We start from the raw sequence: 16,311 nt of genomic DNA, 5'->3' as shown, positions 1-16,311 counted from the left end.
CTGACCCCAATTGGCCAAAGGGATATTCCATACCATATGGCATCATGTTGAACAATACAACAGGGGAAGCTGGCCAGGAGGGGCCAATCACTGCTCAGGGACTGACTGGGCATTGATCAGCAAGTGGTGAGCAACTGCAGTGAACATCACTTGTTTTGCATATTCTTTTATCATTATTATTTTCTCTTCCTTTTCTGTCTTATTAAACTGTCTTTATCTCAGTCCACTAGTTTTACCTTCATTCGGATTCTCTCCACATCCCACCACGGGGAGTGAGCAAACAGCTGGGACATGTTTAGCTGCTTGCTGGATTAAACCAAGCACAGCTACACTGCTAGAGAACTGATAAGCAAGTGAAGTGCATTTATTGATACACACAGAGGAGAAAAGCCATATCTTTTCGCTCTTAATAGATACCATTCTGTTTTCAAGAGCATGTACACTCCAGCTGTCCTCGCTGGTGTGAGAGTGAGAGGAAAAATAACTCTGCTGCTAATACACAAGAAAAGTCTTTTCCAAACAAAGGAAATCAATATTTCTGTGTATCTATCCATGGGCATACATCCTATTTGGAGTAAAACACTAATGCAGTTAACTGCATGTATGGCTGTCTCCATTTAGGAGCTTAGCACTTTAATTAAGCTGAAATATGGGAGGCTAGATGAAGATTTGGCAAAGAAAAGGCCCCTGCTGTCAAACCTTTTGATCTCAGTCTCTTTGTACATGTTCTAAGGAAAACAGGTAGTCAGTAAACAGTGATCTGATTATTAGCTCCTTGTCCCACCAAGGAAGGGCAGTGGAACAAAGGATTCAGTGTTCAGATGTGTCCTGGTCTTGGGTGAGAGCTACCTGGCAATGCCTTAACAAGGACTGGGATAGTCTACCTCATTTCTGGAAAGGAACCAGAAGCAAAAGCGACAAGTTATATCCATGTAACTAACTGATGGGACTCAACTGCCATTTGTAATACAAGTGCATAACAAAACAGAAGTACTATGGTAGCCTGACCTGCTCCTGGAAAAGGAGGTGTGCTCAGTGTATGTAGGCGTTTTTCCAACCATGCCTTTTTCTGTGCAGGCTTTGTTTCAGTTATCTGTGTTTGTCTTACCTTGGGACTGGATTACAGCAACAGAAGGCAATATGTGGCCGGGCCAGAAAAATTGTTCTCAGGCCAATGGTATGAAAACCTGGTCAACTGAGATCTAGGGTGGTAACAAAACTTCTTCCAAGGTGACTCCATGGCTCTGAATTTCACTTCTATAATTGAATGGCACCCGTGTCTTTGACCCTACTATCCTAGGAGACACTGACAATTTCAAATCTCGGATAAAATCCAAAAGACTAATTTTTATTCAAAACAACCAGATTGGTCTTTGGTACCTGGCATGGGCTACCAAAGAGCCGGTGATTCTTCTTGTTCAGTGCTGTCTTATTTAAAATTGGCGGTAGCTTTCGAACTAGAAGCCCACTCTTCCTATAAAAGGACATTGCCAGCACTGAGCTCCATTAGCTAGTACATGAACTACTCTTCAGGGCACTTTTATCTCCAAAGCTGGGCTGAGGATCAAGAAAAGTTGTCCTGTACTTTGTAGGTCATGTTTCTTCTGTTCACTTTAGCCTATTATTTTTAGGTTCTACTCTGGATACCATGGATGTGAGAGCAAATTAATTTTCTATTAACCTTTGAAGAGAATATGGAATACCCCCTTCAAAGATGAAGAAAATCACTTCATTTTACCCAAAATATGTGGTAGCCTGGCCAAGGATGGATGTCGTCGGCTGCCACCGTCACCATTGCTGTTTGCTCCAAGAGGCAATAGTCCAGTGTTCTGATACAGCACCTCCTCTTCCATGTGGCCACTGAGATGGTATATGCTTTGCTATGTGCAGACACAAATACATTCCCCATTGCCAGTGTGTGTCTCCAGGGTGGCAACTGAAATGCAGCAGATGACATCAGGTCATCAGGTAATTGAATGACATCAGGTCATTGAAAATGTTGGTATGTCCCCTGAAAATAAAAACATGATGAGATATGACCAACCAACACCTCTTCTTTATAGTAAAGAAGCGTATTTACGTGGCGAAGAATGGAAACCTGTGTTTTGCTCTGGGGCTAGGGGATTTTCTGGCTCTTTGAACTTCTTTGCTTCATTAATCTGAAGGAAAATTCCCTAAAATTTTGCTAAGAACCTATGCTGACATATAGAATCATAGAATCCTATAATGGTTTGGAATGGATCTTAAAAATCATCTAGTTTCAACCCCCCTGCCATGAGAAGAGACACTTTCCAGCAGACCAGGTTGCTCAAAACATCATCTATATATTGCTTCTCCTAATAATCAGCTTGAGGTATTGAAGAAAAGTTGCCTTTTAAAGGCAGAACAAAGCTTATTTTACAGCCCAGAATCCTGCAATATTGCATTTAGGATGCTAAGTACTTTAACTACATTTTTCATGGTTCAAAGTTTACCTAAAATACCTTGCCACATGTCCTTTGTAGGACATTCCACCAAAAAATAGCAGAGACTGGGTTTTTTTACTGGTTTATTCCATGGTACTCATTTCTCAACACAGCCAAGGTTCTTATATTGTAGACCCATCTGAAACACAGCCTGTGAGGTTATGCTCACTGCAAACAAAGGCACAAAACACACCATTATTTCTTGCAGACCCTGTTCTGTTTGTGCTGTAGCTTGTGGGACTGCAAAGATCAAAGAGACGCAAGGCACCAGGGGTACAGAAAGATATTAATATATTAATACAGTGTAAACAGTGCACATGGAAAGAACAGTTTGACTTTGTTTCACTTTCCGCTGCTTCCAGAACAAACATCACGTCAGTGTGGTCACTGATTGGTGTTGGAGCAGTCTTGTTGCTGCGCTCCCTGTGATGATTTCTATGGCCATGTAGGCAAAGACAGCACTTACACATAGGGTGATACACCAGGAAAGTCCCTAGAGAGATTTCTCTTGGGCTTTGGTGAGACATGGGTGATTAGACACTTTTAGCTTAACCAGGTTAAGCTCGCAGGGAAGCACTGACACAATGGAGACATTTCCATCTCCATTGTGTTACAACTTGCCTCTCAAACACAAAATGCAGGGAATGGGGGAGGTAGCACTGCACTGACAGGTCAGAAGTGACAACTCCAGCCAAACCTCAGCGTAGCAAAGAAGCATGTGACTTATCCCAGCAGAGGTCACAAATCCAGGCTGCTTTAATATAGCAGACTTTTCATCTTATTGACTGCCATGCACTCCTTTAGTCTCTAGAGCCAGCTCCTTCACATCACCATGGTACCTTTTTCTTAGTAGACCCCAAAGCACTTTATTAATGGGGAAAAATATCTCACAATCCCCCTAGGAAGTAAGGTAACTATTAGGTTTCTTTATGAATGGAGGTATTCTTAGTAGCTTACTATGATCAAAGTGAGGGGAAAAAAAGAACAAGGAATGGTCTGGGCAAGTCCAGTCTTACTTCACTATAGCATTCCCAGGGTGAAGAACCAGGCTCTCCCAAACATACCCCACCACCATTAACTACTACCATCTCTGAGCCCAGATAAGAACTGATCATGAGTGACATCTATCTATTTTGAGCACAGTTTTGTCTGAAGGACCATTGTAAGTATGCACATGGATCTGAAGTGTAAGGCTGAGTGGAGACCACCACAAGTCACACACTGGGCCATCAACTGAAGGAGGAGGTAAGTACAGGGAAAGTATCATCCTAGCAACTAGCACTGCTGTCTCCAGGAAAGTCAGACATGAGTGACTTTCAAAGAATTAGGAATATGTAAGATTTCAGAAAAGGATGAAATCTGCTTGTGCCTCCTGGACTACCACTGACAGGAGACTCTCTTCAAAAAGGAATATACTCCTAAGAGTCAAGGTCAGAAAAGATGTCATGGCTGGTCACAGGATTTAGAACCCCTGAGATACGTCTCTCTTGATTTTCTGGAGGCTGAAACAAAGATAAATTTCTGTGACGTTTTCATTAAAGCCCAGATGTTCTTTTAGCTGAATTTTAATGTTGAGTTTTCATCATATAAACCACGCAAGATACAATTGAAAATCTTTTCCGTTAGCAGAATGGAGAAGTACCTGTAAAATCAGATGATTGACAACCCTGGAAATTAAATTGTGTAGGCTGTCTCCCTGATGTCTCTTATCCTGCTCTGGTAAAACCCAACATGTGAGATACCACGGAAACAAATGGATACTTTTCTTTTGATGCAGCAGCATTTCAGAAGGATCAATACAGAAGGCTTTAATGTGCTGTAAACACCATGAGAAACAAGATGAACCAAACAGGTACTACATGGTCAGACCCCTCAGTGTGAACAAAGCCAGTGTTTCCTTGTGATGATGTCTTGGGTCAGATTCAGGCTCGGACAACCAAACAGATATTTTTTGTTCTGTTGCTCACCTGTTATTCACCCAGGCCATATTCCTTCAGCATTTATTTGTACACAGGTTTTTCTAGATTGCAAGTCCAAGAGACGACTTCAGTATTCCTGAGAGTACCCTGGTGAATGCAGTAGGAATGCATGGATACAGGACTTGAAGCAGATACTTCTATTCTAAATACAGATTCCTACAGATGTGCAAACTAGGTTTAATTTCAGTATCAGGTGAAACGTCCAAGCCCTTCTGGGTCCAAGCCTTAATAGTATAGCAGTCTGCTTTGCCTGTGGGATCTTTGATGCTGAAGCATTTTGCACCAAACACAGATTTGTAAAAATTATATCCATGTTACTCTTCCATAACAAACTTCAAACTGAAGCCAGTAGTTAAGCCATGAGGAATCAACATATGCATCAAGATGACACATTAAAGCTGCAAATAAATAAGCACTGGTTAGGATCTCTGGTTTCACACGAAGAAGAGCAAAAGCAAGCTAGCAAACACAAAACCTCATAACCTCACCAGAGACATACCTGGCATCCAGCCTAAAAAGTGATGACAAGTAACAGGCAACTACAGGGTAATGATGAAATTTGTTGTCCGCCTCTCACTTGTATTCTGTTAAACCAGTCCTGCCTTAGCATATGGGCTCTCATCCAGTCTATCTTGAAGCTGAAAAGGTCATATTGAGACTTCTAAGTGGAAGTGACAGTAGGCTCACTCATATGTAAGACAGTAGGTTCCCAGACCCAAAGCCACCTTTTATTTATATAACTCCAGATAAACCAATTGAAATTATCCCCTTCATTTTTGAGTTTTAACATAATGGTTATAAAGGGATAGTTTCATCTGAACTGATGAAATCTGTTCTATTTCTTTGCTCATTTGCACTTATTTTTGTGGCAGAATTAAAGCTAGGCCATGCCAGATATGCAAAAGCAGCAGAGCATGGTATACCAGTGCAGTAATTGTACTCTTCCAGCATGATTTGAAACACAAATCCCAATCTAGACCAAGAGAGATGGACATGACGTAGAAAAATTTATCTATTTTTTAAAGACTTGCCCAAATTTCTGGTTTTGTAACATATATTGTGGTCTAGACCGATAACAAGCAGGAATTTCCCCAAGAGTTGATGACAGTTTATATACTCCAAAATCACTTGAGAAATCCATGGAATACATGGATGTTGATAGCACAATACAAGCAGCATATGGTTCAACAATATCCCAAGCAGCCAGAAGTTTTTGGCAGCCTGCCCATGCTCCAGCAGTTAACATCAGGGAAAAAAAAAAAAGCAAACTATTTTCTCTTTGGACTGTACAACACTCTGCCTTCTTAAAGTAGTATTTGCAAAATAAATGAGGTTATTCATGGGCAAGAAAACAGGAAATGACCTAAATGATACAGTCTTTCTGATGTATGTGGTGCCTCATAAAGGGGGTACCTAGACATAGCTGTGCTAGTTTGTGAGTTTGGCTTGTGGGCTTGATTAAGGATATGGGGCCAAGATATGCTCTGCTATTGCATTCACAGCTTTTCCGTGCAGAGCCAGCATACCCCCAAGTAACTCTGCTCAAGTATTTAGACAGGCTACAAGAGGCAGGGGCATGGGGAGACCTGGGAGGAGCAGGTGTCTCATGAAGCTGAACGGTACTGTCAGGTCTGTCTCTGCACCCTCTAGGTAGATGTGAACATGAGATCAGAACCACCAGCACTCCCACACAGAGCTCACTGCCCCCTCTGAGCCGTTTGCATCTGCCAGAGGAAAGCAGATGGCCTCAAGGACAGGTTAAAACCGTCCAGATTCCCCTGTGGTTCAGCAGGATCAAGCAGGTGAACAAGTTACTGGAAGCAGAATGAGATGAGGGAGTGGTCTGAGGCAGTCAAGGATCAAACCTAAATTTGTAGAGAAGCAGGTATTCAGAGAGAAAGAAACAGAGACTTCTCTATCGCCATTTCTGCTCCTGTCATGGGAACATTACAGAGCAAATACAGAGAGTTTCTTCAATTTGGCACTTAGGGATACTTGTCTCCTAGAAGCTCTTCTGTTCTTTGGGTATGATTAGCTTTGGTTAAAGCTCATTTTTTGTCTCTTCCCAAAACTTGGTATTTCCTCAGCCTGACTATCCACAATCCCAAAAGACCACCAAAATAGAAAAACACATACGTACCTGTGTTTTGTTGAGTATCACTGCCAACCAGACTAGATTAACCTGCCCAAGCAGCTGAGCTGGCCAGCAGTCCATCGAGAGGGAAATTAGAGCAAGATATGGAAGCTGGCCCACAGCAGAAATGTAATAGATAAGTGCACAGGGAGACCCATCAATCCCTAGAGTAAAAGGAAGAAAGCCTTTGTAAAAAGCTTATTCAAATGCCTAAATAGCATGTCTAGCTGTCCCACAGCCAGCAGACACTGTTTAAAGAGTCCATAGCTTAGCCAGCTGGACAGGTTGGACAGATGCTGAGAGCTTGTCAAGTTCTAAGACTGCTGGATATTTAAAAAGGTTGGTTAAAGTCACTTCTTCCCTTGAGACAATGTTGGGAAGAAGATCTTTCCCACAATATGTCACAAGTCAGTAACCAGTGCGAGGAAAGTGGCCTATGCTTCTGTGCCTCATGCACCTACAAAACAAAGAGTGAGATTCATCTTTCTTCTGAAACACTGGAGATGCACCTTGACTTGTTCCCCAATGCCTCATGGTCCTATTGATGACACTCAACCCAGTGGTAGAGTGGATCATATATTTTGCTTCTATGCTCAGGGTAAAATTACTCCCAGCCTTGTACAACATTGCTTCAAGGGCTGGGCAGGATTTGTCAGCAACTTAAGAGGGTAAGAAGACAATTTTGGGGTGTGCATTGGACTTCAAACCACTTCTGACAAACCAGTTGATCATGGTATCCTATTATTGCTTCTCAGTGATCTGCAACCCACCATGAAGCAGAGCTACAATAAGAACATGGGTCTTCATCACTCCTTGAGTCTGAACAAGAAGGTAGATTTCATCTCCTCTGTTTCAGTAGTCCCATAAAAAATTGTTTACAAAGAAATCAACAGCTCCTGTGGATTACTCCTACTTTAATAACTGTTTCATTAGTAGAAACAGAAATTACTAAACTGTACAGAGAGCACAGAAAATATTCCTCACCACAAATACTGTAAGAGACAAGGTGGTGAACCTGGGTTTTTTTCATTAATGATTTGTGTTAATATGCTTTATCAGAGCCTGAACTCAGGACAAATTCTGCTCTAATTAACCTAACACATTTTTTCACAGCACGGACATACTGAATGAAATCACTGTGTTCATAGTCCATCTCTGTGATTCTGTGATTCTGAGATAATAGAGCAGTGGGACTATTTGGGAATACCTGACATAATAATCTTCATCACTAAATAGAAAATTCACAGCATAAAGTCTCAGCCTTAAAATCTAATGAGATGTTTCGCTCCAGGCTGGGGTGTCCAACAAGATACTGCCATAAAACGTGCTTCTCTGTTTTGTATTCAGCCTCTATTGTTTACTTGTATTTACCCCAGGACTTTTGCAAAATACAACCAAAATTCTCAGCAAACATCCATATATTATTTCTTCTTAGCTTTGCTTCTCCAAAGGGAGAAGCCATCAAAGCCACAGGTTTGTGCATGTTTAAGGAGCAACATGTGAATGAAAAAGAAGGGAAACTAGCAATAAGCCAAGTAAAATGTAGGTTTGGGACTGGAAGGGAAATAACGTTCAGAGCTCTGCCACAATCTCAGGGGGCCATTCCTGAAACAGGTGTAAGCATGAGCACAAGCATGACTCCGAACCTATATTCCCTGGTTTTAATTGAGGCTAGAGTCAGCATTTCCAAGGAAATTTGTTTGCTCCCAGTTAACAATTTAAAGTGCCTATCCATGCTTTCCTGCAATTGCATGCCTTTTTTTTTCTTTTTTTTTGATGCAATTTTCGTATCATTTTTCCATTTAAAATCCAAATTTGCCTTTAGTATAATTATTTTGCTGTATTTCATGTAGTCCTTTAGTGCTTGCTTCAAATAAATCAATCATTTTTAATACTGCACAAAGTAATTTGGCAGCATTATGAATGCACCAAAATATATTCACAATCCGATAATCTATGCTTTCTATTTGCAATCATCTTTCTGCCTTCTGCTCAAAACCAAGACGGCCAATTTCCAGTCATGGGCACTCATGTGATCAGGATCTCAAAGCCATAGCATGCCACAGCTTGGGCATTGCTAGTGCTCTGTGTCTTCCTGGACTGAGCTTCTCATAATCCGAAGTACCTACAGCATCTTTTACATCAGTGGCAAATTCAAGGATGCAAATGCAGAATTTTCTTCCATGATGCATACAGCCAATCTGTGGGCTGATTAACTTCAAAAGATGGTTTAATAAATAGAGAAAATTTCAAATTACAAATTCGGGACCACAGTTATTAAAAGAATATTATTAAAATATTGAACATTACTGAAATAAAGTCCAGTTTTAACTCTGCTGCAAAAATTAAACCCATGCAAGGACCCAAAATCACTGAAGGATTTCAGAAAAGTATGTACTCCTTAAGAGAAAAATTTTCTATTAAAATGGGCTCATAGCTCCAGGATACTTCTTGAACACACTGAGCACTTTACTGCTGGCAGTTCGAAATCCCTGCAGCTCTCAAAGTGCTCCTGAAAAACAGGCTTTGACTTGTTCCTCTCAGATACTTTTTGGGGTGAGACTCTCAGGAACAGCTGCCACTGTGTGAAAGTTAGCCTTAAGTAGTTTAGCTCAAGATCACAAAGCAAAAAACATCTGCAGAATATAGAGAAGACATAGATACTCTGGCCTCAGGTTTTGTTTTTAAAATGACCATACAAAAGAAAATATAGAATTACACAAATTTTTAGACCAAGTTAGTTACATAAACTGAGCTGGTTGCAAGTGACACCTGAGTTACTTGAATAATTTTTTTTTTTTTTTTTTACTGGTTAGAAACAGGCTGTTATACTTGGATCCTGATTTATCTTTAGTTAAATACCACTTAAATCCACATTAAGTCATTGTGTTCTAGTCAACAGATTTTAGAATGAGTCAGCTCTATGCTCCCTACAAAGGGCTATTTACACTCTTAAAACAAACACAATTTTATATGACCGTTGGATAGAGAGCTGTGTGAGCGAGTTTAATCAGGCATAACTCACCTAAGAGTCACCAAACAATCTTGAACTAATGGTACCCAGTGTTTGGCAGAAAAATATTTACACCAGTTTGCCTAACCCAGTGTTCGGTCACATCTGGAAAATGAGCAAAAAAAATCTCCCATCTCAGGCAGGAGTAAGCAAGCAGTCAGTTTAAGCTCTGCTTACAAAAGTTAATTGGGATGGTGACGCAAAAACATTCCCTCAAGGGAAAAAAGTGAGGACTGTAGCACTGACCTCATCAAGGCTGGGCAGGAAATTTCAGAAATGTTGAAATTTCTCAATACTGTGCACCAAGCAATACAGAAGACACATGAAGCGAGAGGTAAACATCAGCTGTATCACAATTTGTATCACAAAGTATTGACAAAGGCTTAGGGTCCTCGGTCTTTTGTTGCTCAGTTGAAGACAATGATGAACAATCATGAAAAAAGTGGCAGCTAAAAGGGCAGATGTAGCACTACATGCTGAGTACCAAAATAAACATAGTCTCATTGTGAAATTTAAGGAGGAAAAAAAGAATCTAGCCACATTCAAATTCTCTGTAGGTCACAGGACAGTTTGTTTTTTTATTTTGTTTAAAATTATGTTTTTCCAACAGACACCAAACTTCAATAAATGTTCCTTTTCATATGGAAAATAACTCAGCACAGACTCTCCTATGAAAATATTTTTCTCCTGGTACAACCAGATTTCATGACTAACCTCAAATGGTCTGACTACTTTGAGAACAATCAGCCACTTTTATTGATTAAACAAACATGAAAAGACATTCATTCTCTTTAAAAAGCAGTTTTCCACAGCTTTTGTAACACAGAAGACAAATAAAAAATAGGGTCATTTTGCACTATTTCCTTTCATTAATTTTATTGAATGTAAATCTATATAATTAAAATTAATACAAATACAAAGTAACTTCATTCTATGAAGATCAAGACACCTTACAGTATAAAATTCCCTGAGACATAATATGCAGCTTGAAGGATCACATAATTCTCTATTCCATTTACTTTATTATCAAAAAGTAATGTTATTTCTTTCCCTTATGAAATCCAGAAGATAACAATCTTCCTTTCTCTCCCTTCACCCCAATATTTTAAGGCATGGAATAAAACACACTTTCAAAATGTATTCAAAAAGACTTTTCTACTTAAAAGAGAAAATAACTTTGCTTAATTTTTACAGATGGATTGTATACATCATCTGCAATGTCCTGTGGAGTCTGGTATCTGATCTATGGTCCAATTTGCTCAGGCAAACTTTCTCTTTATCATTCAACTGGAGCTTGACAAAGTGAATTACAAAGGCAGTCCCTAGCCTGTAACAGTAGACTATTAGCCAGTGCAGTGGATGAGCCAAAAATCTGAGATTTATAGAGATGTTGTAATACTGACTTCATCAGCTGTAGGCCTGGGCTGAGTTTCCTTCCAAATGTAAAGGGGAAAATGCTCATCACTAATGTGAGAATGATGAAACTAGAAAAGGTTTCTCTTCTCCCAGTGCAAGTGCTCTGCAATAATTACTAAAAAACTACAGTTTTCACTATACAAGTCTTGAAAATTCTCAGTGTATAACTTACAAATACTGTGCAATTGTGATCACTTTATTCAAACATGATGCTTTAACTGTTACATAGCTCTTTTCTGAATTTTACGAAATTCTAATTCCTCAAAGATTTCAACTGTTTTTCTTAGAGAGACTGAGAAATATAATTAACATTTGCAATCTCTGGAAATTTCCATTCCCCTGTAGCCTGATCTTCTGCTTGTGGTGTTATTAATGATTACACGAAAGAACTGTGTACCTGGAAACTTTCAGAAAATGCTTAAAAAATGAGGACTGAAAAAAATGCACTATTTTCAGCAGATTGATAAAAAGGAGTGCAATCTTAAATATTAGTTCACCACTTTTGAGATTGGGCTCTTGGCTACATTTATATGAACTGTGCTTAAAAAGTGAAGAGAAAAAAGAAATTATAAATTCAAAGGGAGAGAGATGCTGTCATCCCAACACTTAGCTATTACTGTTAATGCTATACTTATATCAGATTTTTTTAAATATTAAAAACAATGTTATGGGAGTAGCAACCACTGGTAGAGAAACAGATGAGCATACCATGAAGAACATGCTTTTACTTTAAACAATCACTTGAGACCTGTTGAAGTAAAAGTGCAGCATTAGGTACCATCCCTACTACATCCCACATTGTGTAGACCGTCTTCTTTCCCAGTAAATATTCTACAATAACTCTGGCATTAACAACAGAAAGCTTCATGGAGTACTTTCAGCCATCCTTCCTTGCACAAAAGCAGAAGGGAATAAACACAGAAGCCTGCAAGATCTGATCTGGTAATCTTATGCAAATTATTAATGAACTTCATTATTATTATTATTAGTTCTTTTTCCAGTAATCCTTGGTTCCATGCTTACCTAATCATGGGAAACATCTAGTTTAAAATAAATTACAGGAGACTCATAAATCTTAAAAGCACTCACCTAACAACCCATACTGCTTAAGTCAAATCTAATCCTTTTCTAAGCTTAATATGACTCACAAATGCCAGTAAATTCACCTGTTCTTATGCCAATCTCTTATTTGCAACTGACTTTCTTCTTTCCCCATGTGTTTTGTGCCCATGATTTTATTCTGAATGAAATCTCTGAGGAACTCCGTGAATACCTTAATTGTTTGGGCAGGACCCTTGTGGGTTACCATTTTTTCCTACCAAACTTTATAGTTGCAAAGGGCACTGGGGGCTCAGTTTCCCGAGGATGAGCAATTGTAACTGAAGTTTCTTGCTGGATTTCACCGAGATTACATGTAACCAAAAAGTAACCACAAACCAACTACTAAGATGACTCCAGCAAAACGTCAGTTTAAAAGTGAATAACTACTATAAATGTTCCCAACAGGCACGGAGAGACGAAGTTCTATCTTAAGAACCTATTTATCCATTAAAAATTTGAGCTAGAAAAAAACCTCAAAAACAAAGGAAAAAAAATTGTGAATGCTTCCTATTTGATATTCTTTCTTCACACAATCTGTATTTTACCAACAGTCTAGATCTTATACTCTACAGTAATTTTCTTTGAAAGGGAGAGATTTGGGAGTTCTGGAAGAGTTTTTGGTAATTATTACTTTACAAACAGCAAAGCAGCATTCTGAGTAGTCCGTCACCCAGCATTTTTAAAAATGCATGCTATAAACCTAAACAGTTGCTACACAATAGCACTGTCTATTGATACTAGAGAAATAAGTTAGCCTTTCTGTATACATATTCAATATAGTAATAAAAACCCTGCCATTCTCAGCCTTTCCCTGCATTTTCTGCATGGCAATAAGTTTGCAGAGAAAAACATGGAAATTCCTGTAAACATTTTCTAATTCCTGAATAAAGGGAAGGTGGAAATGTACCGACTTTTTTTCCTACAGTCTCTCTTTTCCTGTACTTGAAGTTCTACTCTATTTTCATACAGGACAAATGTGCCCATGGTTTCAGTAGGCAGTGGAAGAAATACTTTACATCATCTGAGCTGTTTGTCCACTCAGCTTCAGTCTCCTCCCATACACTTTTTCCTAAATGGAACAATTATTTGGTTCGAAGCATTATTAGCTGACTGCTGCAACTTTAAACATTGCTAAAAGGTGCTGCTGTATCATTACATTCTTACATTCAAAACCTGTGGGTCAGAATTGTCTGCAAATAGCTTTCACACACATAAGAATCAGTTAAAAACATTCACTTTTGTCTTAGGAGTACAGAAAGCCAGCACTGATCATGTATCCCCTGCAAGCAGAGGAAAGTTTCACAGTCCAGGAAGTTGTCATAGCCGACAAAATTAGTTTCAGCTGTACAGCTGAAGAACTTGGCATCAGATATTCATGTCGAGCTGTGCAGAACTTTAAAAAGTTTCAGGTCTGTGGGACTTTTCAGAATTTAACTTGGCTCTTTAAAAATCATCTGGCACAACACTTTTCTGTCCTTTCATAATTTTCCCTTTAATAAAAATCTTACTTTTGTAGGCTTTTCACAACTCGTTTTCCTGTACCTGTGTATTTCTCTCACTGATGACAGGCATCTGTGTACTACCTTGGCTAATGATTTCTGTTAGACCCATTCTTCCCTACATCTTGACGCTGGCCCAGGCTGTTTCCAGGCAAGCCTCGCCAGCTAGGAACATCAGCTTTCAAACCAGGTGGCCAGATTTTGTACAATCTTGATTTGATTCCCAGCTGCTCTAACGGCCTCGCAGACCTTGCAGAAATGCTCGTCCCAGAACGAGGTGACGTGGACTTCGTACTTCTTCCTCCAGGCAAAGTACCGCCTGTAGTTCGGTTTGTTTTTATCGAGGAATTTCAGATAAGTGGCCAGCAGCCGGGGACTGGGGAAGTCGTCGACGTGGATGAAGGAGTCGGGAGGGATGAAGCGCTCGTAGTTGGCCCTGCGGGGTCCGAGGACGACGGGCACGGCGCTGGCGGAGAAGGCGTTTCTCCAGAGCTTCTCGGTGATGTAGTCGGTGTGCTGGGAGTTCTCGAAGGCCAGGTAGAACTTGTAGGCTGAGACGGTCTCCACCACGCCGCCCTCGGCCAGCGCCAGCCCCCGCGCCCCGTACACGTCGATGGGCAGGTGCTCCTTCAGCTGGCGGTAGTAGCGCACCCGGGCGTGCTCCTCGTTCCAGTTGCTGATCACCCAGGCCACCAGCCGCGTCTTGCGGGGCAGCACGAAGGGCCGGGGCGCCGGCGGGGCGTAGAGGTACCCGTAGGGCACGAACACGTCGGAGTCGCGGCGGTAGGACATGGTCCAGTTGAAGAGCCCAGACAGCCCCCGCAGGCCGGGCGAGTGCGAGGGCGACTCGAAGTTCATCCAGACCCAGCGCTGGCGCGGGGCCGCGGCGGGGGACCCTCGGGGCAGCCCCCCGGGCCGTGCCGCGCCAGTCGCGGTGGTGGAAGAGTACCGCCTGCGCCTCGGCGAACGGCTGCGGTCGGCGCTGAGCCGGCAGCCGCTGATGTGTAGTGCCGCCGGCAGTCGGCCAAGCGCCGCGGGCGGCCAAAGGGGCTCCCACCACAGCAGCACGTTCACGCTTCGCCGCCCGCCCGCGCCGGCTCCGGCAGGCGGCGAACAGGGCGAGCGGCGGCGGCGCCCAGCAGCCCGGCCGCCAGCGCCCAGCGCCGCCAGCGCCGCGCCAGGCGCCGCCGGCAGCCGCCGGGGCAGCGCCGCGGGGTCGCCTCCATCCCCCGCCACCCGCTGCCGCCGCTCTGCCCCTCGCAGGGCCAGCGGCGCGCCGGGGCCGGGCAGCGCATCGCGGGGCTGGGGCAGCTGCCGCCGCGCCGCTCAGCCCCCACCCCGGGCCCCGGCGGCGGGGAGGGTGCGCTTGCCGCCCCTCCCTCCCGGCCATGCCGGGCCTGTCCTCCCCACGCCGCCTCCCGGTCCTGGTGCCGCCTCGCCCACCGCGCTCTGGGCCGCGGCCGCAACGCCCACGGGGAGAGCGGAGCTCGGCTCACGGCCCGGGGCTCCGCCGCCTCACCGCCTCCCCCGTGCGGCTGCTCCGCCACGGCAGCACGGCGGCTGCAGAGCAGTGACAGCGGCCCCCGCTCCCCGGCTGCTCGGGTGCTCATCGGCCAGCTCGGCGCTGCAGAGGGAATTTGTGTCCCCGCAGTCGGGAGGAGTCTCCCTGGGCAGAGCCGGGACCTCAGCACGCACAGGAAGGGTCGTGGAGACGCTCACAGGGGGCTCAGGGCATCCGAAACTTGGGACCTGTGCTGGATTGACCGTGGCTGGATGCCGGGTGCTTATCACAGGCACTATATCACTGCACTCGTCAGCTGGATTGGGGAGAGAAAATATAACTAAAGGCTCGTGGGACGAGGTATGGCAGGGAGAGATCACTCACCAGTTACTGTCATGGGCAAAACAGACCCGACATGGAGAAATTAACTTAATTTATTGCCAGTCAAATCAGAGTAGGATGAGAGATTAAACAAAACTGAAAAACACCTTCCTCCACACCTTTCCCTTCTTCCTGGGCTCAGCTTCATTCACGATTTCTCTACCTCCTCCCCGAAAGCAGCACAGGGAGATGGGGAACAGGTGCTGCAGTCAGTTCATCACATGTTTTCTCTGCTGCTCCTTCCTCCTCAGGGGAAGGACTCCTCACACTCTTCCCCTGTTCCAGTGCAGGTCTCCACAGCTCACATTCAGCTCGATGTTCAAGTAGGCCCTGGGTCATTTCCAGCATAATTCTTTATCAGCCAGCCAGTTCCCTGCCTGTACAGTGATGGGAGTGTTCTGCTCTGCATGCAGAACTTGTTCTTTCTGCTTGCCAAACTTCTCAAGGTTTCTGTTGGCTCACTCCAAGTTTATTAAGGCCTCTCTGAATTGAAGTGTTACAAACCAAGACATCAGACCTGATTTCCAACCTAGTAATTTCTGAAAAATAGTGAGATAGTTAATATTAGCTGAAAGTCTCTTCGGGCCATAAATGTAGCATCTGTCTTGACAAATAACACTGATTTTAGTCACAAAATGGGAATATGGGAAAGTTACTTTACCACAGTAGAAAACTGCAAACAAATACAGAAATACAATGCTAAGGGAGAGTAAAATCCTCTGAGGCCTTGAGCTGTACCTAGATTCAATCTAGAGCACATCCAATACAATGAACATTACCTAAAAGGAACACAATCCCTAGTCAGTCTTAATTAAAGATCCA

General features: G+C 42.8%; 1 protein-coding gene across 1 annotated transcript; it reads right to left on the bottom strand.

Annotated features, from left to right (window-relative positions):
- Positions 1–10,421: 10,421 nt before the first annotated feature.
- Positions 10,422–14,653, bottom strand: FUT4 (fucosyltransferase 4; the record flags this gene model as incomplete). Its single annotated transcript, XM_018070992.2, is given in 5 exon segments — positions 10,422–14,485; positions 14,488–14,535; positions 14,538–14,573; positions 14,576–14,611; positions 14,614–14,653. Coding segments are annotated over 5 exon segments (864 nt in total), but the record flags the coding sequence as incomplete, so codon positions are not given.
- Between the last annotated feature and the right edge of the window lie 1,658 nt (positions 14,654–16,311).

The sequence above is a fragment of the Manacus vitellinus genome, unplaced genomic scaffold (genome assembly GCF_001715985.3).
Source record: "Manacus vitellinus isolate BGI_N305 unplaced genomic scaffold, ASM171598v3 scaffold_2_pilon, whole genome shotgun sequence".
In the NCBI taxonomy this organism is placed as follows: Eukaryota; Metazoa; Chordata; class Aves; order Passeriformes; family Pipridae; genus Manacus; species Manacus vitellinus.
This window is presented reverse-complemented; position numbering and strand designations above follow the sequence as displayed.